General features: G+C 31.8%; 2 protein-coding genes across 2 annotated transcripts; both read left to right on the plus strand.

Moving 5' to 3' along the window:
• LOC115699460 (2-Cys peroxiredoxin BAS1, chloroplastic) lies at nt 1-2,676 on the plus strand. The gene is made up of 7 exons (XM_030626884.2): nt 1-345; nt 489-563; nt 1,094-1,175; nt 1,292-1,371; nt 1,468-1,593; nt 2,066-2,179; nt 2,312-2,676. Exons 1-7 carry the CDS (start codon nt 142-144, stop codon nt 2,426-2,428), a joined length of 798 nt encoding a protein of 265 aa, XP_030482744.1. The 5' UTR covers nt 1-141; the 3' UTR covers nt 2,429-2,676.
• A 109-nt stretch (nt 2,677-2,785) lies between these two features.
• Nucleotides 2,786-3,918, plus strand: LOC115699462 (uncharacterized). Its single transcript, XM_030626885.2, has 3 exons — nt 2,786-3,350; nt 3,449-3,570; nt 3,678-3,918. The coding sequence occupies exons 1-3, from the start codon at nt 3,023-3,025 to the stop codon at nt 3,738-3,740; spliced, it is 513 nt and encodes a 170-aa protein (XP_030482745.2). The 5' UTR covers nt 2,786-3,022; the 3' UTR covers nt 3,741-3,918.
• The last annotated feature ends 23,434 nt before the right edge of the window (nt 3,919-27,352 follow it).

Here is a 27,352-nt window from a genome sequence, read left to right on the forward strand (position 1 = left end):
CCCAAAATGTATGGAGCCAGTTAGGCTAGAGACATAAAACCCTTGGGGCACCAATCTTTCATTCATAAAGCTCACACACACTACTTTATCCTCATTACTCATTCCTCACTCACTCACTCTATCCTTTCCTCTTCAATCAACATGGCTTGTTCTGCAGCTTCCACTGCTCTCTTCTCCTTAAACCCTAAATCTTACTCCTCTTCCTCCCTTGCTTCCCCATCTCTTTCCATTCCCAAATCCTTCGTTGGTCTCCGCAAACCCTTTCAATCGGCGGTCCCAAAGTCATCTTCTCTCTCTCGCTCCTCCTCCTCTCATGCCAGAAAGAGCTTCGTTGTTAGGGCTTCTGTAAGTCTGCATTCTTCTATGTTTTCTTTATCCAATTTGTGTGCTTTTCCTTTTTGGGTGATTAGATTTCTTTATTTTAGTCGAATTGTTTGCATTTTATGCTCTTAAATTGTGAAATTTTCTTTTATGTGGGTTTTTTTTAGAGCGAACTACCACTAGTGGGAAATGTGGCTCCAGATTTTGAAGCCGAGGCTGTTTTCGACCAGGAATTCGTCAAGGTACATTGTTAATTTTGTGTGGGATTGTTGAGATTTTTAATTGTATATGGGTTTGTTGAAAATGTTAATTTGGGAACGAAGTGTTTTTATAGAGTAATGTTGAGACATCATTTATCAATTATCATCATCTGTTCACCACGTGAGTGGGTTATCATCATTGAATACTGCCACCACATATGTAGAGGGGGCTTCTAACATTATCTATCCAGTTTTTTTCTTTATATTTTATTTTTATCTATCTAGTTATACTGGTAAAAATTAAAGCTTCATTCCTAGTTATTATTGTATTCTTATGTAATAACGAGTTTCAATCCTATAAGTCATTACCTAATTATTCTTCTCAAACAATTATTTTTTTCTTTTTTGAAATGGACATACAAATTTTTTCAAAATTAAAATTGTAAATTTTGTATTCCAAATGAAATGGAAGATGCATTTTTAACTAACTATTGCCATAACATTCCCAATACACTGGTTGCCATTCTGTTTACTTAAGCTGTGCATTGTGCTAATTAAACTTTTTTTATCAGGTTAAACTCTCTGATTATATTGGGAAGAAATATGTTATTCTCTTCTTCTATCCTCTGGACTTCACATTCGTTTGTCCTACAGGTTTGTTGACAATAAACAATTTTTTTATTTGGACAATAAACAATTTTAATTTGGCATTTCAGGCATATTGATGCTCAATAATATACTCTTCTTTGTGACTTAATCCATTTTTGCAGAGATTACTGCTTTCAGTGACCGCCATGCAGAGTTTGAGGCTATAAACACAGAAATTTTGGGTGTTTCTGTGGACAGTGTGGTAAGTAAAAAATGGTTTCTTTTATTTTCAAATACGATAGCTTTAGATCTCTTCATATTTGTGAAACCAAATTTAGTATTTTATCATGTTATGCAGTTTTCACATCTTGCTTGGGTACAAACAGACAGAAAGTCAGGCGGTCTTGGTGATTTGAACTATCCACTTGTCTCTGATGTTACCAAATCTATTTCAAAATCGTATGGTGTGTTGATTCCTGATCAGGTATGTATAATTTCTTAGTTCTGTTGAAATCTCATAAAGGAAGGATGAACATGTTTACAGTAATAAAACATTTTACTGTCATTCATGTAGTACTCATTTTTAAACCTCTTCTCCCCGGACTTTTCTAGATGTTTATCTTCCCTGTGTTAGCCGGGACCTAATTTGCTTACAATGTGAAAATTATTTTCTAAGCTCTTTAAAATTTGAAGGCACACTGTCTTTTCCTTGTGCAAAAGAAGACATTCCCCCATCAACACACATGAACGTCAGTGCTTATCTTTTCTGTCTGCTTGAGTTGACCATTAGACTGTATTTATTATGGCTTGATGGTTTTAGCAAAAGAAATATACCACATTGTTTAATCGACTAGTTTCAAGACTTGTTTGAGCATACACATATGGAGGATTTCACATGTTTTAGCTGTAGAATGTGATTATATACATTACTTAGCAATCTTCTTTTTCTGTGTCAGGGTGTTGCATTGAGAGGACTCTTCATTATTGACAAGGAAGGCGTAATTCAACACTCTACAATTAACAATCTTGCCATTGGCCGCAGTGTTGATGAGACAAAGAGAACGTTGCAGGTAATGCATTCAGAGATCTAGTTTCTCCTTTTTCTATACATACTATATATAATATACTTAGAGCAGTTGTTATTATATATATATATGTATATTCTATTGCTTACTCATGTTGCTTGAGTTCGGTTTCTGCAGGCCTTGCAGTATGTGCAGGAGAATCCAGATGAGGTTTGCCCTGCTGGATGGAAGCCTGGGGAGAAGTCCATGAAGCCAGACCCCAAGGGCAGCAAAGAGTACTTCTCAGCCATATAAAGAGGAGTTTTTTTTACATTATTGCCTGTTTCATATGAGTGTCATTAGAAAGGTGTAATCTAATTTTGTTTGTCAAATGTCTTTAAGTTAATTTTTGTGAATTTTGAGTGAATTTCTCAAAATAAATGCGATGAAATGGCACTTGTCCAGATTTTCTGCATGCATCATTGTAGCACTACACAAATGACAAAAACTTAATATTTATGTTGAATAAGTTCTTGCATATATCAAATGCTTTTCTATTTTTATTTCTTGTGAAATTTTCTTCTGAACTCTTAAAAACCAAGTTGGGCAGTAATCATTTTGCATAATATTTGAAATTATATTCTAACATAGAAGAAGCTCACACCAATTCGAAAAGAAGGAAAAGAGGGTAAGTAAGAGGCACCAACTACTGAAATTAGCATAAAGAAAACGAAAGAGTGATAAATGAAAACATAAACTTCAAATTCTGTAGCAACAAAATTTATAGCCAAGCAAAATCAAAAGATGGAAAACAATTCAAAAACTGTGCCCATTAAAAGATAAAGAGGTCTTTAAACTCTTATCCATTCCTGTCCACAACTTTTGATACACGGATTAAAGGCTCAGACGATGGGGGTAGAGGTAGTGATTCATCTTCGTTCTTGGACAATCCCATCAGTGGCACTTAGCTGTAGCTCTCATCAACTCAACAAACTCCAAACTCTGAAACCGGTCAAGTGTGGCCTCCTCCAGCAATGGCCGAAGCCGAGGAAGAGGACTAGAATGCCACCACCACCACCACCAACAACATGTCGTACAAGAGTGAGACCTGTATCAGCCGCAGCTCTTCCGCAGCCTCAGCAACCACTGGACCTGACCGAGGACAACGTGAGGCATGTTCTGGCCGAAGCCCGAGTCGAGCTTTCGCAGCTCTTTGACGATTCAGTTGGCATTACAGGTGACCCTTTTTCTTGTATGTTACTTTTGTCAAATGCCCCAAAAAAGAAAGATAAGATTTGCTTTGGTGGTTTTTGATTATATGGGTTGGTTTTTCAGGGCAAGTTGATCTGGCTGAATTGGATGGACCCTTTGTGAAGATTAGTCTCAAGGGTCGGTTTTGGCATAAACGTAGCACTGTTGTTGCTAGACTGGGTAATTATCTCAAGCAGAGAATTCCTGTGAGTTAATTCTACTATTAATTCTTTTAAATTTTGATTTTTGTTTATGGAAAGTGCTGAATTATGTGATAATGGCATCTGGGTTTTGTTTTGTTTTTGATTTTCAGGAAATCTTGGAGGTAGATATAGAAGATGAGAAACAATTGGATGACAGTCCCGCAAGCTTCTGATAAGTACTTCTTTCGTCACAGTTTACTGTAATTCTTTTTTAATAAATTTTACTTCTTCATGAACTTTCACTATTGGAATTTGGAATGAATCATGTTCATTTTTCTCTGTTCTTGCTGTTAAAATTTTGATAGTAATGGTTGAAATAGAAAGTACGAAATTACCAAAGCACTGGAAAAATCATTTGCATATTTGCATATATATAATATATATATTATTTCACTCCCATAATCTCCAGCTCATTGTTATATGATTAATAAGTGACATATTTCCAACTAGTGGACATTTATTTTAGTGCAATTGCAGGACATAGTAAACTTTTATATATGTAAGGCATAGACTTGTAAACATTACTATCAATGGAAATACAATAACTTATTCTTTAGAAGCACTCTGTAAGAGCTGAAATATTCGATTTTGAGCTACAGTTTGCTGTGAGGGGCGAGATCAGAAGCTGAATCAATCCTTTTTAACTGGTTAGGATGAATCCAAACAAAACATGAAATAAGTTTCAACATAATGAAACAGGGGACTTAATAGAAAATGTTATGTGCTTTATTTAAGAGTATGCACTCCAACAACTTCCACCTCTGTATCTCAGCCTCATGTACTAGAAGTTGTCCTTATACACACTACTTTATAGTCTTCAGTGAGAAAAAAAAAGACAAGTCATTCTCTTTGTTGTGCTTAATTGCCTTTATCTCGCTTCCTTTCCTTGTAACATTCCTATTTAAAGCTAACCAGAAATTCATTCTTTCAAGAATTCTACCTAAAGTCAAGAGCCAGAATCTCAGATTGAGCTACTTGCTTCTTGAAATGTTATGTTTCTTTTAGCTTCTTTGTTTTCATGACATATCAGAATTGAGAGTTAGTAATACTAACAATCTCACACAAGGTGCTGTTTACAGGCTCCTTTTGCTGTTTGGGTGAATGTTAATGTCGACGCTGATATTAATAGTATTTTTGTACTCTGAACTTTTATTTTATCAGACCGTACCTCTTTGATCATCACCAAATTTTACCTCTTTTTATTGAAAAATTTAATTAAACAAAAATAAGGACTGTGCTGCGTAATGCAAGAGGAGATATTCTCGAGGTCCTCTGCTAACTTCTGAATGCCACCCTTGACCCTCACGTGGTTGAAGCTATGTGGATGCTTGAGTATCGAAATCTCGAAGTGGAATCGGTTTGTCAAAGCTTAGTTTAAGCATAAGAGCCGGATATGTCTAGCTTAGGAGCTTGTGTTGGAGGATGTTCATTACACTTGTAGTGACCTTTTATTGTTTCTTTCATGTATTGTTGTAGAGAGGGTAATATCAATGACAAGCTCTAAGATATGGTGGTGGCCTGGTATTCCTTGCTATATATTCATCATTAGAATTGCCTCCAACTATGCATTTATTGACTTAACTAATCATTTAATTTCTTAAATAAATAACGAAGTAAGAATGTTATTGGGTAATTTTCTATTGATGTGGGTTTCTTTCTTTCCTTGAGGTTGGTTCGGCTTGAACTAGGTAATGCTTTTGCTAATATAGAATATTTTGTTCTCATTTCTAGGTTGAAAAAGAATACTATATATGAGTAGAATGATCACTAGAAGAATTGAATCAACAATATGATGACAATGGGAATAAGCTATATCAACATAGTTAACATGGAAGTTTCATCAACATAAAAATACTACAACAAATTTCACCTCTTTCTTATGTTATGCTCTTTACGACTTTACCTCAGGTTATTTAGCAAAATTTACTTGCATCATTTATACTCTTCAATTATATATCTTTTTTCTTTTTAATAAATTATGGAATTTTATTAATAGCAATTAGTTAAAATAATTACTTAGAATCTAATCAAGACATTGTTGGAGATACAACCAAGATTAGAATTAGAAAAACGAACCAAATAATCAATCGCTTAATTCTTAGATCGTTTTACAAAAAAATTAAAATAAATCAAATAAAAAAGATTGCAGCATTACAATTAACCTTATGAACACCTATAGTCTACTTCATTCACTGCTCAAAACACACAATAGTAGAAACTATTGCAACAGGTTTAATCTCTTAGTTTGAGCACTCAACTATTGTTAAAGGTATGTAACTGCACTACTACTAAGAACTCATTCAGTCACAAAAAACTTGTTACTCTCAACTACTAACAACGATTTGATGGCGAGTCATTGAAAACAAAGAACCAACAACGAAACAAAGCAAATTAAAATAATGTCACATAGACAAGACTAAAATACTCAAAACCATGTCACACAGACAAGACTTAACACTCAAAGTCATGTCACAGAGACAAGACTAAAATACTCAAAATCATATCACTGATCCCGACCAAGACAATGGTTCAGTGAAGGTCAGAAAAAAGAACGACCTTCGATAGTTATAGATTTAGAAACGAAAAAACCTTAATTTTTGTTTTTTTAGAATATATATTTATGTATCTTTAACTTTTGAGAGAAGGAAAAAGAAAAAGCAACTGTTTGCCTTTGCTGTAAGTTGTAACAATTTTCTTGGAACACTGGTTATGTGAGTCATTTACCTTATGCATTGTGCTCATGTATTCCTGAGATTTCTCAATCAATTCCTACTTAAGTATTTTTTTTTTCTTCTTTTCCTTGTGTGCTGAAAAGGGTTGTTAGTTTTACTTCAAGTGAAGTTGTGTCACACTCACACCGGCCATTGCTCTAAGAAACTTCATGATCATCTTCTACTTAATTAGTACAAGTATTTGGGTGAACATGAGAAATAGAATCTAAGGAAACAATAATATAACATATGAATGGTAGTTAGCCAACATAAAGAGGCCCCCCCACTTCTCTTAGGGACCACTAAAGAGAAATCAAGCTAATTTGGTCTCTCTCTCTGTCTTTCTAACAAAAATCTTCACACGTGATTCACATGAAGATTGAATCTGATCATGATATCAGAAACTTAGAAGACGACTTTCTTCTATTCAAACATGAAGCAAGACTTGTCAAGTTTTTACAAAGGTTTAAACTAAATTAATATGAAAAAAAAAATCATTGTCTTTAAGAAACTAGATGAGCCGACACAAAAAAAAAAAAAAAAAAAAACAAAAAAAAAAAATAGTAGGAATTATTGTGTCGTTTGAAAAGAATTTAGATATATGCATATGTTGAGGTTGTAGATTAGATTGTACATAATTTTGATAAGCGTCTTTTGTGGCAAAGGTCTCGGCGAGGAAAAGGATTGTTGGTATGCCTTTTCGACATGTGGAATAAATAGATACCATACCATACCATATTCTTACATGAAATTAAATTAAATATTAATTTTATATAATTCATATCATAAAGATAAATTAAAAAAATAAATAAATAAAATAATATTAATATTTATAAATTAATTAGTACTAACCACTTCTGTTAAATTTAAATATTTACTTAAAGATATATATTTAGAAGAAAAACAAAAAATCTAAGAGCATGTTTGGTATTGTTTTCTGTTTTTTGTTTTCAAAAAATTGTGTTTAGAAATGAGAACAAAAAATAGTTTTTGAAGTTTTTAAAAACAAGTCATGTTTGGTTAGTGTTTTTTAAAAACAATATTGACTAAAAGTGAATTGGTTTTTAAAACAGAAAACAACATTTTGTTGTTTTCAAAATTCTTGTTTTTTGTAACTTTGTTTTCTGAAAACTGTTTTCAAAAAACATGGCCAAACAAGCCAAATTGTTTTCAAAAAATAATTTTCTGTTTTTAAAAACAAAAAACTGTTTTTTAGTTATTATGCCAAACATGCACTAACAAATTGAAATTGTCATAATAAAATAAGGTGGCGAAAATGGGATAATTTCCATTTATTTTTATAATATGGTACTTAATTAATCCTTAGGTTAGATCGATTAAAATAGTTGGAGATGTAGATTTTACATGTTATAGGTTAACCCTAGTCAAAGACACGACTAAGGAAATATTCCATCGCCGACCTCATCACATGATCATTTCTTATCCAAATATATATATGGTTGGTATAAATTTATGGTCTACGTTTGTAAATTTGCCAAATCTTAGACGTAGATACAAATTGGATTTGTTTGATAATTAAAATATAATTCTATATAAAAGATGCAATATATATGTAAATATTTGTTCGAAGTATTGTTCCCTCTAATCTATAGGATGTACTAGTTGCCCTTTCAAGCCATTTGTTATCTACCAGATCAAACACATTAATGATCGACCAATATATGTCTATATATTGTTATAAATATTAATAATTATGTGGATGTCCAAATCTTTTATTTATTACTATGAATTGTAATCAACATTCCTCTTTTCCTTAGTTTCCCTTTTTTTTAGTTTCTTAATATCTCACTCTTGTATTTGTATAAATAGAGGTTCACCCCATTGGAATAAACAACTCAGAAATTCTCATTCACTTTCTCTTTCTCTCTTCATCTTCTTCTTCTTTCTTCTCATCTACTTTATATTATTTTATATTATTTTATAACACGTTATCAGCACGAGTCTCTGCCCAAACTTCAAGCATGAGTCTCTGCCCAAGTCCCAATGTAAGTATCTTGTTAAAGTTCTTGAATTGTTTCAAAATCAAAATACACTAAATATATATTTATATATATACTCCTCTGACTGAAACAATTTCAAGAATCATTTGGTTTCTTTTTTCTTTTTATCTATATATCTATATATATATTATATATGTATGTATATATTTTTATATATTTATTATTGATTTCATATATATATATAATGGTCTTATCATTCATAATATTTACAATATATGTGTGCCTATGATATGATAGAGAAAATCTATATAAATTATACATATATCCAGAAGATTATGTATCATTGATAAAATATTGCATATATCCTAAAGATTATGCATCATCGATAAAATATTGCATATATCCTAAAGATTATGCATCATCGATAAAATATTGCATATATCCTGAAGATTATGCATCATCGATAAAATATTGCATATATCCTGAAGATTATGCATCCTCGATAAAATATTGCATACATCCTGATGATTATGCGTCCTCAATAAAATCTTGCATATATCCTGAAGATTATGCAAACGTAATATTCATTATATAGTTGATGAATATATAATGAAAGAGATGAATACATATTTATATATGTTCTTGTATTCTTTGAGGACAATGAAAAATAATCTAATATCGATATAGATTTTGACAAACATTTTCTGAAGTAAATGTTTTATATTTATCGAAGAAAAAAAATGATTGTATTTATGTGAATACAACTAAAGAATCATTAAAAATGATTATTATTGATGCAATTTTATAGTGGGTTTTGAATACCTTAAAAGAATATTAAGAAAATTGCATTGAAACATCAAAGTATAAGAATAACAGTGAGCATGACTAATGTTATTTAAATACATGAGACATGTATTTATTGTTCATCATTCCCTGGAGAGAATGATACGAATCGAAGTCAACTACTTTTAAAGATTGTTTGTATTAGTCATGTTATTATACACTGTTATTGCTTGCAATGTTGAAAATTATTGCACGTGACATATATTAAAGATCAAATTTTGCATACATCTTGGAGATTATGCAAAAAAATTGTATTCATATATTCTTTGAAATATTGTTAAAGAAATTACTCAGTAATTTCTTTTTATATATGAACAAGTAATAAATTTTTAAGAAATTTATAATAATGTTCTACTTGTTCAACGTCATTCCCCGAAGTGAATGTAATGATTTTAAATAATCAATGACATTGTTTGCTACTCAAATATTTCCAGAAGAAATTGGAAATAACCAAAAGATGAGATACCACACACAATCAAAGTGCATGAAATCTATATATCATGTGTGGAATTGAATAATAGTGGTCGCGTACCTGTAGTACGGACACACTTATAGTCAAGATAAAAGTATACTTGATTATTTAATAGAATGTGAATTGTACAAACTTATTGTACATTTAGAATATTTAAATATCATTACCTAAAGAGAGTGAATAGACATGAAATTCTATTTCAAAGAATATAGATTTCACATATATTGGTAATGCCAGAAGCAAATTAATATATACATATTTTATTATTTCTTGAAATCAATAGTTTCAAACTATTATTGGTACATGATATGTAAATATATAGTTACCATATAATTCAGTTTGCATATTCCCAAAAGTGGATATATAATTTACTAATATTTGTTAGTGATCCAATATAATCAAAGTGATAAAGAATCACAAAATGATTAGTTGAAAAGCTTCCTGAAGAAGTCTTACATACAATTGCTACTTTGAGCAGTAAAATGTCTTTGTATGTACCTAGATGTGTAACTTTTATCTAGTTATGAAAGTGATAATAAATAACTTATTATATGTACTTGTTGTACATTTAAATATATAATATATCAAGTCATGATAATTAGACTGATGAATAGTCTATTAATAAATTAGACGACTTGTTAAAAAGATATAAGGAAAAATGAATGATATGTTATGGTTAAATCTATTTGACCATTACAATAACATGATGAAGTTGTCATGTATCTTTTAAATTATACACATCATTGAATTGATGATAGTGATTCCTGAAGAGTGTATATGTTTTGGAGAATAATATAATTATATTATTCGTGTATATAAAAATGAAACTTGTAATGATTATGTTGTAATGAATTTACATTACATTTTGAAAGTTTCATTGAAATACAAATTATAGTGAACCTGAAGTTCATGAATTGAATTATTTTGACATGATCAATCATATGCAATAAATTGTCAAAGAATTTGACTAAATTTTGTTGAAGAACCAGAAGATTCTTCTCATTGTTATTTATAAGGCTCAAAAGAAGAATGTGCATATATTTGCACATAGAAAATATTTAAATTATATTTTCTTAACAATCTTGAGCCATTGTTAGATTTTTATTGCATAGTTTCTTATCGATGTGATAAGATTATATAATCATGCATTTACAAAATGTGTAAATTTATGTATTTCTAATTATACACGTATGACTCATTCTTAGAAATGAATTAAGTTCATAAGGATTGAACTTGAAACTGAATTTTATTGAACCTAAAGTTCAATGTCATATAGTATATGAGTTTAAACAAATATTGATTCATTGTGATATACTGAAATCCCTACAGGTATATTAATATTATTAGATATCACAATTTTTAAAAATTCTCTCGATCAGGGGGAGAGAAGCAGTTGGGATGATGATAATTTTTGAAAAATGATCCTTGCACAAAGTATATAAGAACAATATAGTTCAAAATGATATATACCAACTGCAAATCAATATTATTCAAAGTTGAGATAGAATGAGTTGAAAACGCCTGAAGCGTAAATGAACAATGTATAAATTATTAATAAATGTTCATTTGATTTGCCCTGAAGTTGTTAAATCTAGAGGTACTCATGGAGATACCTTAATGTTATAAAGTATTAAAATGATAACCGTGATGAAAACGGTACTCGAAGAGACTCCCAAGAGAAGTTAGACATAACACATTTAATCATAATTGAATCCCTGAAGTGATTCGTTATAGGTACCTATAAATGATAAACATATTTGAAAATATGTAATTTAAAGAGATCTCTATAAGTTATGTCAATATGGGAGGAATTATCATTTATTGAAATTTTTGTCGACAATAAATATTGAATGTTTGCATATGCAATAAACTAACATGAGATAGCAAGGATCATGGTATTAGATTTGTCGAGAATCATCGACTTACATTTTGATTTTTGGCCAAAATATTTTGACGCAATCCAGGCAAATTTACTCACATAAAGTGAAGTAAGACCTGTAGGGTGTGCAAATAAATATTTCTAATGAGAAATTTGCATATATGTATTTGTACATAATAAATTGTTGTACAAAGTTTGCATAGGCATGAGATTGATTGAAGTAAGGCTTAAATATTGAGAAAATATAATCATGATTTGATTATAGCCTGGAATATATTTTATGAGGATTTATAAGCGTCACATAAATGTTGCAACAAAAGGTTATTTATTTGGAGCTCCTAATATAGTGAGAATTTGAAATAAGCCTTATCTAAAAATTCTAGAAGAATTTAATACATGTCTTAAGTGATATAAATTCAAAGTCGCGCGCACTATATGACAAAGATCTTTGTATGAAATAAAGACATGTAAGTAAATTATTATTTGAAAAATACCTATGGTATGTCTATGCAATATAAATACGTAAATTATACGTTGTGATAGACTCTTTAAGAGTTTTTGATTAATTGAAGAACAAACTTTTATTTCTTTTGTATTTCGAGAAATATTAATGTATAAAGTTTGTTCATTAGTATTGAAGTCCTGAAGTACTTCATATGTATCAAGAATTATAGATATATGATCATTTGATATGGAAATTAAGATCATAAAACAAGATGAAATAAATATATGGTCTTGGAGTACCATCATTGTCACAAATGAAAATTTGTAGTACCATTAATGTGTTATGTTCATATCTACTTGAAATTTTAAATTTTCGTATGAACAAAGTTGTGTACACACATGAATGATACAATTAGTTGGATAAAGACTAATGTTCCACGAACCCCTCATCTATAATTTAGAAGTCCATACATACTCTGGAAGAGTTATAGAAAATATATGATCAAATATTATATATGGTGATATTTTAAAAGTGAGAACAATAATCTTATGAGATTTATTATCACCAAAAGAATTATGGATCATATGTGCATGAGTGGGAGACATATTCATGTTGCACTCTTTTTCCCTTAGCTCAGGTTTTGTCCCACTGGGTTTTCCTGGCAAGGTTTTTAACGAGGCAACTTGCAAATAGTTATGAATATGAAATATATATTGTACTCTTTTTCCTTAGCTCAGATTTTGTCCCACTGGGTTTTTCTGGCAAGGTTTTTAACGAGGCAACTATAAATCATGTTAACATACTTGCATTTTATGAAGCAAGTAGAGAATGTGTGTGAGTGAGATCATTGACATAACATATTCGGGAAACATATGGATTGCACTCAATAAAGAAGTATCAACCCAAGCAATTCTCTATGGATAATACTGCTTGCATCGCTCAACTAAAAGGATGGTATATTGAAGGAGATAGAGTTAGAACACATTTCACGAAATTCTTCTTTATACGCTTCAAGAAAATACATATTGGTGTTCAACATATTCAATCAAGTGTCAATCTTACAAACTTATTCACAAAGTTATTACCAACATCAACATTTGAGAAGACGGCAGACAAGATCGAAATTCGTCGATTAAAAGATCTCCACAAATGCCTAAATGAGGGGGAGGGAGTTAGTTTACACTATACTCTTTTTCCTTTGACCAAGTTTTCAGCAAGATTTTTAATAAGGCAACTATTATGGACATCCAAGGGGGAGTGTTATAAATATTAATAATTATGTGGATGTCCAAATCTTTTATTTATTACCATGAATTGTAATCAACATTCCTCTTTTCCTTAGTTTCCCTTTTTCTTAGTTTCTTAATATCTCACTCTTGTATTTGTATAAATAGGGGTTCACTGTTAGGTTTTATGCCCTAAATAAAACTCCATTTCAATGTAATCTATTTTATTCAACATCAATAAAGAAACAGAAGTATTTTTCATTCATTTGTGTATGTTTTGGCTCACTTTATCAATTGCTTGTCTAATTGATTTATAAATTCATCTTAAACCCTTTTCACATACTTGATCATGTTTATTGTGCTGTCATCACATTGGAAAGTAAACATGACTATGTGAATAAAGTTTCCTAGATTTATCAGACACTGGGTTTTACTGATATGATAATCTACAACAAGAGTTTACTTGTATTTGGAGAAATACTATGTTCTTTCCAGAACATTGGTTAAAGTAAAGCTCAGGTTGGATGCATGGAGTATGCATCGGAAGGGACCGATATTGAACTTTGAATTAGATTTAATTAAAGTTACCGTAAAATCTATTCAAGTCAATATCGCCAAGTTGATCCTAGATCAAATGATCTTAATCCTGTTATGATTAGGCTCAATCTTGAAAGGCTATTCGTGTTCTTTGATTTGTTAGTTAAGCCTACTTTTAGGTCAGGGTGATACGTACATTTTGGGAACACGGTAGTGCAATTGAGTGGGAGCGCTAGCATAAACATGGAATCTATAGCTTCTATCTGGCAAATAGTAAGCAAAGGATGATTTCCTTCGAGCTTGACCAAACGAAAATAAATGGTGGAGATCTCATTTCACATAAGCTGAAATATCATTTATACGGGGTCAAGTGTTTTAAGGATAAAATACATAGTAGGGTGTTACGGTAATTTAATCCCTTTACTGTGTAGATCATTCATATAGAGGATCATTGATCAAATTAGGATTATAACAATGGATAACTAATGATGTGTCTATATGGTGGAACATATAGAGCATTCTATATACTGAGAGTGCAATTCTAAGTTCTATGCGTGGATTCAACGAAGAATTAATAAGTTAGTGAATTTTAGTGCTAAATTCTTGATCTACTTATTGGAAGCTCAGTTATATAGACCCATGGTCCCCCCACTAGTTGAGATAATATTGTTTGTAAGACTCATGTAATTGGTTTTGATTAATCAATTATAATTCACAAATTAGACTATGTCTATTTGTGAAATTTTCACTAAGTAAGGGCGAAATTGTAAAGAAAGAGTTAACAGGGGCATATTTGTTAATTATGATACTTTGTATGGTTCAATTAATAAATATGATAAATGACAATATTATTTAATAATTATTTATAGTTATTAAATAGTTAGAATTGGCATTTAAATGATTGAATTAGGAAATTGGCATTTTTGAGAAAATCAGATACAAAAAAGTGGTAAAATTGCAAAATTGCAAAAATCAAGGCCCAGTCCACCTAGCCTAGGGCCAGCCACTTATGTTATCTTTTTTAAATGATTTTTTCATTATTTTAATGCCATATAATTCAAATCAAACCCTAGAGGAATGCTATAAATAGATAGTGAAGGCTTCAGGAAAATTACACTTTCTGAATCAGAAAAACCTGAGCCTCCACTCTCTTCTCTAGCTGCCACTCTCTCTCTCTTTTCTTCCTCAAAATTTCGAACCTCTCTTAGTGATTAGAGTAGTGCCCACACACATCAAACAATACCTCAATCATAGTGAGGAAGATTGTGAAGAAAGATCAACAGCAAAGGAGATACAACATCAAGGATTCGGAGAAGAAGATCCGGGTTCGGATCTTGATAATACTCGCTACGAGAAAGGAATCAAGGGTTAGAGATCTGAACGGAAGGAGTCATTATAATTCCGCTGCACCCAATGTAAGGTTTCTTAAACTTTATATGTGTTTAATTTATCGTTTTAGAAAGTTCATATTTAGGATGTTAATAAACATACTTGTGAGTAGATCTAAGATCCTGGTAAAATAATATCCAACAACTGGCCTCAGAGCCAGGTTAATTGATTTACTTACATGAAATTTGGACTTTAAAACGATTGTTTGTATGTTCTTTGGATGGTATCATGTTGTATTGAGTGTTATTTGATGAATGATTGATGTTTGTGAAATTTTCGTGATAAATAATTGTGATTTCGATTCTGTAATTATTTTTATTGGATAGTATGGAAAAAATTAAGCAAGTTAGCCTTTTACAGAACTCAATTTGGATTTTATTTGAATTAGTTATGATTTTTTGAAGATTTGACAAAATCGGGGCTGTGCTGATATTTTCTGCGATCGCAGAACTGTCCGTACAGTTTCGGTTTTTTTTTCCCTTTTCTTCAATTTTTCATACCTTTTCATGGAATTAACTTCCAAATTTTTGTATAGTTTTGTATATATACTAATACTATTCCTAATTCAATTCTAATTATCATTTTGAATTAATTTATTTTTTTTAAATTAATTCAAGATATTAGTGTAATTTGAATTTGAATAGAATTAGTAATTATCTTTTTGCTTAAAAACCTATCTTATTTTTAAATTTGATTATATTTTTTTTAAATTTAAGGTCAGATTTTTTAGATATTTATAATATCTTTTGAGATATTTATAATATCTTTTAAGATATTTATAATATCTTTTAAGATATTTTTAAAAATATCTTTTAAGATATTTATAAAATCTTTTAAGATATTTTAAAATATCTTATCTTTTAAGATATTTAAAAATATCTTATCTTTTAAGATTTTTTTTAAATCTTTTTAGATATTCTGACCTTATTTAAAATAAGATATTTATAATCATGTAATTTTAAATAGATATAAGATAAAAAGTAGGTTTAATTTTTTAAATTTTTTTAAATTTTCGAAATTTATTTTTTAATTCCGAAATTATTTTTTTTCGAATATTAAATTTTTATTTAATTATTTATTTATTCGAAATTTATTATAAAAAAAATAAATAAATAAATAAATAAATCCTACTTCCAACTATCCAGCTAACCCTGTTGCAGGAGTATGTGTTTTAACTTATGTGTAAGTTTTCAAAACCTATTATTACTTGATTGCAAATAGCCATGGTTACCTTTTGCCGAATCTAATGATCGATGGCTCCCTTGGTCAAGATAATAATTTGTAACGAGTATAATTTACAATCTTCTTTCATCATGTGTATGACCTAGCAACATGATAGGACCCATCCAAAGTGTGCCTGTGTGAGCCTATGTGTTTAATTTTATTATAGATGCATATAGGTTAATGTTGCTAAAATAAATTATCATAATTATTGATAGGATTTATTTAGGCCCATTTAGTTTTTGGGCCTATTCAATTAATAACAGTTGTTCTTATTAAGGTTAAATTCCTCTCTTTTGGGCCTTGTGTGAGAGTTGGGAGCCATAGAAGTGGGTACGACATACTGAACCCAGCACCCCCTCACACAAACTACCCCAATTGTGAAGGCCCATTTGCCTGATTTGAATGACTGTACTAGGGTTAATTACACTAGTTTAACCTAATTAAAATTGAATTAGCAACATAATTAATTTCATTTATTTTGAAATTAATTTAGAAAATCATAGTTTAAAGAATTTAATATTCTAAGCTAAACTATATGTATTTTCTTGTATTTAATTAAATATAGAATTATAACCATCTAGATTCTTTATGGAACTTATTTTAAATTTTTCATTAAATATTCCTATTTAAGTTGATATTTAGTTATACATAACTAACCAACTTAAATGCGAATATCTTTTGAATTCAAAATTTTAAATTAAGTTGAGGAATTTTAGGAATTGGTTATTAAGATTCTTTAGATATTTTTTAAGTTGATATTTTTCAAATATTAACTTAAAATGGAATATCTTAGATATTTTTAGGTTAATATCTTTTTTGAATATTTAACTTAAAATATCTACAAAATTAAGTGGTTACAACTTAATTTTGAATTTAATTAAATCTGATTTGAAAGATATTTAAGTTGATTTTTTTAGATTCTTTCTAAAACAACTTAAACAAGATATTTTCAAATTTGTTCCATTTAAAATTCAAATTTTTGAATTTAATTAATAATTGAAAATTAATTAAAGTTGATTTTTTATTTAAATCAATTTTGATTTTTAATTTTTCATTATTATATTATGGAACTTATTCGATATTTATTTGAATTTATTTTTTCAAATTTAAATAATAATTGAAAATTAATTAAAGTTGATTTTAATTAAACCAACTTTAATTTGTAATTTTTCATTATTATAATATCGAATATTATGATTATACAAAATACATATATATTTTTTTTAAATAATGAGCTTTTAATCAAAAGATATTCGATCTCCATTGTTGGTCTTACAATAGTTAAACTTATTCAATATAACCTCGAGACGCTAGACTTCGTCCCCCTATGGATGGTTATTCGTTGAACACTTTTAACACCGTAAGATTTCATTTGATAAGTGTTTTGTGAGTTTTCGTCTCTATTTAGACTCTCCCCTACGGTGACTACTTAGAGATAAACTCATAGAACATGAAACAATGGTGGAAGCTCATAAAATGAGAATAACCTTGACTCTCGCCTACTGGGACAACGTTGGATTCTCATTTTGATCGAATAAAAGGTTGCTAAAATGTTTAATTTTAGATGAGCTGACAACTCTATTCAACTAATGTTATCTTTGACTCTCGCCTACGGGACACCGCATTTCATTATGTTGGAAACCTTGGAAAATAAACTATGTTAGATTTAGTATTTCTATAACATATGTCATGACCGTTATTTTACGAACTTGTGTATGAATTTTGAACCAAAATCTTACTTCTGTTTTATTGATGTGTTGTAGTGTCTATAATCCCCTTCTCATTCCACTCCTAGTTAATATCTTAGCAATTGAACTTGAAGTTATAAACTCCTTGTCAGAGTAATACTTCACATATGCTCATGATGGACTTTAAATTCCAGAAAGCAGGTAAGCTGGGAATTGTTCACTCTGAAGAGCAAATAGTTCATAACTCCATAAATCCTACTACTTCAAGCTTAGTTGAGAAGATAAGAGAAAGTGATTCCACTTCCTCAAGTTATACTTCACAACAAAATGAACAAGCAAGAACAACAATTAACAAACGAATAAGCAGTAATGCTTTAGTCTTCGAATCATGTGTGTTAGAGAATGATAAATCCATTTGGATTCTTGATTCTGGGTCTACAAACCATGTAAGTTGTTCATTGCAATTGCTTGAGAATTGGAATTATTTGAAATCCGGAGAGTTGAAACTTAAAGTTGGTAATGGCGAAATGGTTTCGGTTAGAGCTAGAGGAAAAGCCAAACTCAAGTTTCAAAACGTAATTTTGGAATTAGACAATGTCTTATACATTCCAAATTTCGGTAGAAACTTAGTTTCGTTTCATGCTTACAATTGCAACAATACAAATTAGATTTTTCGGATTACGGTTCTACCATTTCTCGAAATGACATTCGGATTTGTGTTGCATCCATGGAACGGGGGCTTTATGTTCTTAGACCCGAAAAACACCATTTGCCCTACATAACGAACTTTTTAAAGTAGCTAAACCTAGAAACCACAAAAAGCAAAAGATCGATGATGATAATGAAACATATCTATGGCATTTACGTTTAGGTCATATAGGCTTTGATAGACTCAATAGGCTAACCAAAGACGGTCCATTGAAAAATGTCGTCTTAGGTGAATTGCCAGTTTGCGAGTCTGCTGGAAGGAAAAATGACTAAACGTTCTTTCTGCAAAGGGAGAGCGTGCCAAAATCCCTCTAGGGTTAGTGCATTCCGATGTCTGCGGACCTTTGAATGTCAAAGCCCGAGGTGGTTATGAGTACTTCGTCACTTTCATTGACGATTACTCTAGATATGGACATATTTACCTTATGCATAAGAAATCTGAAACATTTGCAAAGTTTCAAGAATTTCATGCTTTGGCCCAAAACCAATTAGGTAAATCATTAAAGATCTTGCGAACTGATAGGGGTGGAGAATATATGGATATGCAGTTCAAAGATCATTTAATTGAACTTGGAATTGAATCTCAATTAACCGCCCCTAGCACTCCACAGCAAAATGGAGTTGCAGAAAGACGGAATCGCACGCTTTTGGAAATGGTTAGGTCTATGCTTAGTTTTTCAACTCTACCTACGTCCTTCTGGGGATATGCAATTCAGATGGCAACTGACATTTTAAATGTTGTTCCATCTAAATCAATCCCCAAGACACCTTTAGAACTTTGGAATGGTCGTACACCTAGTTTACGCCATTACAGAATCTGGGGGTGCCCTGCTCATGTCTTAAGAAAGAAAGACGGCAAACTTGAGTCACGTACTGAAGTTTGCATGTTTGTCGGTAATTCTAAAGAGACTAGGGGTGGACTATTTTATAGTCGCAAGGATGATAAAGTGTTTGTTTCTACAAATGCCACTTTCCTTGAAGATGACTATATTAAGAATTTCAAATCACAAAGTAAAGTAGTGTTGGAGGAAATGCTTTCAGATATAAGTCCTTCCAATGTTCCGTTCTCTTCCACACGTGAAGAGGACAATCCCACTCCCTCAGTTGAACAAACTGAGCAATCTACTACTAAAGTTTCTGTTCAGAAGACAACCGTACCTCGTCGTAGTGGGAGGGTTTCAACAAAACCTGCTCGTTATGGCTTGGATGGTGAAATCAATATGGTCGTAGGTGACGGTATTGATGACGATCCATTAACCTATAAACAGGCAATGGCTAGTCCGCAACGGAAACGATGGTCGGCGGAATGGATTCGAAATGGATTCCATGAAAAAGAACAAAGTACCGGGAATATGTAGACGCACTTGACGACTATCATCCGATAGGATGCAAGTGGGTTTACAAGAAGAAAAGAGGAGAGTTTGGAGGCGAAGTCGAAACTTTCAAAGCTAGACTTGTAGCCAAGGGTTATACCCAAAGAGAAGGCGTGGACTATGAGGAAACTTTTAGTCCTGTTGCCATGCTCAAATCCATCCGAATTCTTCTCTCCATAGCTGCTGCTTTCGATTATGAAATCTGGCAAATGGATGTCAAGACTGCCTTCCTTAATGGGGTACTTGAAGAAACCATCTATATGGAGCAACCAGAAGGTTATGTTCTTCACAGGCGGGGAAAAGAAAGTTTGCAAGTTAAACGGGTCTATCTATGGACTTAAGCAAGCTTCTCGCTCATGGAACAAGAGGTTTGATGAAATCACCAAGACCTACGGCTTTCTTCGAATGAAGATGAACCTTGTGTTTACCAACTCAAGGAAGACCAAATAGTAGTATTCTGGTCCTTTATGTTGATGACATTTTGATCATTGGAAACAATGTCAAGAAAATGACTCACATTAAGGAATGGCTCAACACTCAATTCGATATGAAAGATGTGGGTGAAGCAGCCTATGTTCTTGGTATTCGGATTATCAGAAACCGGAAGAACGGATCTCTTGCTCTCTCTCAAACGACCTACATAGACAAAGTCTTAGAGAGATTCTCCAGGAGCAACACCAATGGGGCAAACATGCCTTCTAGATATGGTATTCGTCTATCTAAGGAACAGTCACCGGCCGATCCTCGAGATAGAGGACATGGCGAAAATTCCCTATGCCTCTGCGGTTGGAAGTCTAATGTATGCAATGTTATGCACTAGACACGACATACGTTATGCCGTTGGAATCGTGAGCGGTATCGGTCTAATCCAGACAAGAACATTGGAATGCAGTTAAGTATATTACGAAATACTTAAAGAGTACAAGGAATCTTGTGTTAGTCTACAAGGGTGGTGCTTTAAATCCCATAGGCTACACCGATTCGGATTTCCGGGCAAGTCTTGAAGACGGAAATCAACATACCGGGATGGTGTTTACTCTTGGGGGTGGAGCAGTGGTTTGGAGAAATGCTAAACAAACCGCAATATCGGACTCAACTATGGAAGCCGAATACATAGCGACGGCGAAGGCTCGCTAAAGAACTTGTACGGCTAAGAAAGTTCTTCACCGGCATAGGAGTTGTTCTGGAATGGAAAAGCCTGCGGTACTACTTCCGTGATAACAATGGAGCAATAGCAAACGACAAAGAACCTCGAAGCCACAAGAGAAGCAAACACATTGAAAGGAAGTATCACATTATCGGAGAATACGTGGCAAGAGGGGATGTACTAGTTGAGAAAGTTGACACGAGAGGACAACCTAGCGATCCATTTACCAAAGTCTTGGCCGTGATGACCTTTGAAAAGCACCGTCAGAATATAGGATTAATTGATATGTACTAATTAGTTTTATATTAGTGCAAGTGGGAGTTTGTTAGGTTTTATGCCCTAAATAAAACTCCATTTCAATGTAATCTATTTTATTCAACATCAATAAAGAAACAGAAGTATTTTTCATTCATTTGTGTATGTTTTGGCTCACTTTATCAATTGCTTGTCTAATTGATTTATAAATTCATCTTAAACCCTTTTCACATACTTGATCATGTTTATTGTGTTGTCATCACATTGGAAAGTAAACATGACTATGTGAATAAAGTTTCCTAGATTTTTCAGACACTGGGTTTTACTGATATGATAATCTACAACAAGAGTTTACTTGTATTTGGAGAAATACTATGTTCTTTCCAGAACATTGGTTAAAGTAAAGCTCAGGTTGGATGCATGGAGTATGCATCGGAAGGGACCGATATTGAACTTTGAATTAGATTTAATTAAAGTTACCGTAAAATCTATTCAAGTCAATATCGCCAAGTTGATCCTAGATCAAATGATCTTAATCTTTTGTTATGATTAGGCTCAATCTTGAAAGGCTATTCGTGTTCTTTGATTTGTTAGTTAAGCCTACTTTTAGGTCAGGGTGATACGTACATTTTGGGAACACGGTAGTGCAATTGAGTGGGAGCGCTAGCATAAACATGGAATCTATAGCTTCTATCTGGCAAATAGTAAGCAAAGGATGATTTCCTTCGAGCTTGACCAAACGAAAATAAATGGTGGAGATCTCATTTCACATAAGCTGAAATATCATTTATACGGGGTCAAGTGTTTTAAGGATAAAATACATAGTAGGGTGTTACGGTAATTTAATCCCTGTGTAGATCATTCATATAGAGGATCATTGATCAAATTAGGATTATAACAATGGATAACTAATGATGTGTCTATATGGTGGAACATATAGAGCATTCTATATCCGAGAGTGCAATTCTAAGTTCTATGCGTGGATTCAACGAAGAATTAATAAGTTAGTGAATTTTAGTGCTAAATTCTTGATCTACTTATTGGAAGCTCGGTTATATAGACCCATGGTCCCCCCACTAGTTGAGATAATATTGTTTGTAAGACTCATGTAATTGGTTTTGATTAATCAATTATAATTCACAAATTAGACTATGTCTATTTGTGAAATTTTCACTAAGTAAGGGCGAAATTGTAAAGAAAGAGTTAACAGGGGCATATTTGTTAATTATGATACTTTGTATGGTTCAATTAATAAATATGATAAATGACAATATTATTTAATAATTATTTATAGTTATTAAATAGTTAGAATTGGCATTTAAATGATTGAATTAGGAAATTGGCATTTTTGAGAAAATCAGATACAAAAAAGTGGTAAAATTGCAAAATTGCAAAAATCAAGGCCCAGTCCACCTAGCCTAGGGCCAGCCACTTATGTTATCTTTTTTAAATGATTTTTTCATTATTTTAATGCCATATAATTCAAATCAAACCCTAGAGGAATGCTATAAATAGATAGTGAAGGCTTCAGGAAAATTACACTTTCTGAATCAGAAAAACCTGAGCCTCCACTCTCTTCTCTAGCTGCCACTCTCTCTCTCTTTTCTTCCTCAAAATTTCGAACCTCTCTTAGTGATTAGAGTAGTGCCCACACACATCAAACAATACCTCAATCATAGTGAGGAAGATTGTGAAGAAAGATCAACAGCAAAGGAGATACAACATCAAGGATTCAGAGAAGAAGATCCAGGTTCAGATCTTGATAATACTCTGCTACAGAAAGGAATCAAGGGTTAGAGATCTGAACGGAAGGAGTCATTATAATTCCGCTGCACCCAATGTAAGGTTTCTTAAACTTTATATGTGTTTAATTTATCGTTTTAGAAAGTTCATATTTAGGATGTTAATAAACATACTTGTGAGTAGATCTAAGATCCTGGTAAAATAATATCCAACATTCACCCCATTGGAATAAACAACTCAGAAATTCTCATTCACTTTCTCTTTCTCTCTTCATCTCCTTCTTCTTTCTTCTCATCTACTTTATATTATTTTATATTATTTTATAACATATATATTATTCAGTTCTTTCTTATTCCCTCTTATATATACCAACTTACATTTTATATGTTTTGTCAACGGCTTACTTTTTTATTTTTTTTATTTAAGCGTTTATATATTACAATCATGCATAACTTAAGACTCGAACCCAGGACTTCCAACACACACGCACTCTCCTATGACCACGTGAGCTAGCCTCAAGTAGTTTTGTCAACTGCTTACTTATCTTCACTTTTTAGTTTCTTATCATATTTTATAACAACATTATGTTAGAATTTTTATTTGGATTTACATTAAATTTTATTAGTTTTATTAAAATTTAGATTAATTGGATAGTTCTTTGTTGTGTTAGTGTTGGAATTTATTTTACCAGGATCTTAGATCTACTCACAAGTATGTTTATTAACATCCTAAATATGAACTTTCTAAAACGATAAAATAAACACATATAAAGTTTAAGAAACCTTACATTGGGTGCAGCGGAATAATATGACTCCTTCCGTTCAGATATCTAGCCCTTGATTCCTTTCTGTAGCAGAGCATTATCAATATCTGAACCTGGATCTCTTTCTCTGAATCTTTGATGCTGAAACTCCTTTGCTGATGATCTTTCTTCACGATCTTCCTCACTATGATTGAGGTATCACTTGATGTGTGTGGGCACTACTCTAATCACTAAGGATTTCGAAATTCTCAAGAGGGAAGAGAAGAAGTGACAGCTAAAGATAGGGAGAGAGAAGGCTCAGGTTTTTCTCTGAAGGAAAAATAGAAAATTTAAGTGTTAATTTCCTGAAGCCTTCACTATCTATTTATAGCATTCCACTAGGGTTAGGTTTGAATTATTTGGCATTAAAATAATGAAAAAATCAGTTTAAATTTCCTACAAAAGTGGCTGGCCCTATACAAGTGGATTTGGGCCTCATTTTTTGCAATTTTGCAGTTTTATCACCTTTTGTATCTGATTTTCTCAAAAATGCCAATTTCCTAATTCAACCATTTAAATGCCAATTCTAACTATTTAATAACTATAAATAATTATTAAATAATATTGTCATTTATCATATTTATTAATTGAACCATACAAAGTATCATAATTAACAAATATGCCCCTATAAACTCTTTCTTTACAATTTCGCCCTTACTTAGTGAAAAATTCACAAATAGACATAGTCTAATTTGAGAATTATAATTGATTAATCAAAACCAATTACATGAGTCTTACAAGCAATATTATCTCAACTAGTGGGGGGACCATGGGTCTATATAACCGAGCTTCCAATAAGTAGATCAAGAATTTAGCACTAAAATTCACTAACTTATTAATTCTTCGTTGAATCCACGCATAGAACTTAGAATTGCACTCCCAGTATATAGAATGCTCTATATGTTCCACCATATAGACACATCATTAGTTATCCATTGTTATAATCCTAATGTGATCAATGATCCTCTATATGAATGATCTACACTGTAAAGGGATTAAATTACCGTTACACCCTACAATGTATTTATTCCTTAAAACACTTGACCCCGTATAAATGATATTTCAGCTTATGTGAAATGAGTACTCCACCATTTATGTTCGTTTGGTCAAGCTCGAAGGAGATCATCCTTTGCTTACTATTCGCCGAGATAGAAGCTATAGATTCCATGTTTATGATAGCGCTCCCACTCAATTGCACTACCGTGTTCCCAAAATGTACGTATCACCCTGACCTAAAAGTAGGCTTAACTAACAAATCAAAGAACACGAATAGCCTTTCAAGATTGAGCCTAATCATATCGTGGATTAAGATCATTTGATCTAGGATCAACTAGGCGATATTGACTTGAATAGATTTTACGGTAAGTTTAATTAAATCTAAGTCAAAGTTCAATATCGGTCCCTTCCGATGCATACTCCATGCATCCAACCTGAGCTTTACTTTAACCAATGTTCTGGAAAGAACATAGTATTTCTCCAAATACAAGTAAACTCTTGTTGTAGATTATCATATCAGTAAAACCCTGTGTCTGATAAATCTAGGAAACTTTATTCACATAGTCATGTTTACTTTCCAATGTGTTGACGGCACAATAAACAGGATCAAGTATGTGAAAAGGGTTTCGTATGAATTTATACATTATGTACATATAATCATGAAATAAATCATGTGAACCATGCAACATTAAATGTTATTTCGATCTATATTAATAAGTAAATACGATTATATTGAAATGAGTTTTATTTAGGGCATAAAACCCAACAAACTCCCACTTGCACTAATATAAAACAAAAAGTGCGTTTCAAATAATCTCAACACCTTGATATACAAATCAAGTGTAGTAGTAGTAAACTCCTCGTAATAGGATCTGAAAGATTGAATTAACCACAACCTTTTCTCCACCATTACTCTTCCTTTAATCACAAAATCATTGATAATGTGAAATTCCTCTCTATATGTCTACTCTCTTGGGATACTGGATTCTATACCTTTGGCAACTACTTTTGGTTAATCAGGAAATTAACACTAGTAGTTTAAGGCACTTTGGAATGGTGCCAAAGATGTATAGAACTTTCCTTAGACTGAATAAGTAACTTTCCTGACTTTAACATTCGGTCTATCTCTGGTAGACCTGTAGACTTCGGATAGGTTTTTACACTTCTCCAAAATCACTATTCCACCCCCAGAGTAATCACCATCTTATCAGAAATATTTACTAGCACATAGGCAAATTTCGAAATCTGATATGGTGTAGTCTAAGAGTTTTAAACACACCCTTATAGACTAACATATAGTTCCTCTTCTTTATCTTAGGATTTACTTGATTGTCTTCCAATGTTCTTCTCCTGGATTAATCTGATACCTACTCATTACTCCCACTCAACAGCAGGTGTCTGGTCTAAGGCATACAAAAGCATATCTAAGACCTCTCACTGTTGATTTAAGAAATTCTTTCATGGCTTTATCTTTTCTGGAATAGTTAAGACTTTTCCTTAGATAAATAAAATCTATACCTAAGAAGTTGTGAAGCTTCTATAGATTGCCATTAGAAAGAAAATGCTTCAGCATTTTACTAAAGTAAGTTGCTTGCATTAGAGTAAGTAATTACCAGGTATACCACAAGCCATAGATTTAGATAAACTCAAACATATAATACTAGGAACAGGAAGTTTGTTAAGTCTATTGAATGGACTTATAAACAAAAATTTCCTTTTATGTCCTTGTAATAGAAAACTTTAGGTTATTCCATGTGAATGGATTAAACCATAGTTCTATAGGCTTTCTTCTTAGTTTCTTATCTTGACAATCCATTACTTGTTTAAACTCACAATGGATTTTAATCACTTGTGTCTCCCAAGTCATAAGAAGGTGAGTTCCTAGAAACTCTCCCACTACGACAAGGTATCGCGAATTATGTCGAAGAAAACTAAATGGTATTAATCTCTTCGGTTGTGACAAGACAACAGAGGCAGTGGGATCATCATATGTTATATAAGATGATAGAACACTTTTGGAATCAAGAATAAATATCTCCTTTATTTGCTACTTGTTTTTCAGACTTAGTCATTTTCTTAGAAAAGTAGTATTTGTTTGAACAAACACTTTCTTATCTATTGACAATGGGATGGTCCACCCCTAATCACTTAGAAAAGCTAACAAACCATGGTTAACAGTTCTAGCCTTTCTTAAGATTTTGATTAGGTCATCCATGAATCTAGTAATGATTTACATTAAGTATACAACCATTACATCATTTTGAAATTGTATTACCATAGAAGGACTTAGGCAACGACTAGTAACTAATCATCAATATGCAAATCGAAATTTCTGGGGAGGTAAGTTTGGATATAATTCAAAAATCAATGTAATGATCTTTGAACT

The sequence above is a fragment of the Cannabis sativa genome, chromosome 8 (genome assembly GCF_029168945.1).
Source record: "Cannabis sativa cultivar Pink pepper isolate KNU-18-1 chromosome 8, ASM2916894v1, whole genome shotgun sequence".
Lineage (NCBI taxonomy): Eukaryota > Viridiplantae > Streptophyta > Magnoliopsida > Rosales > Cannabaceae > Cannabis > Cannabis sativa.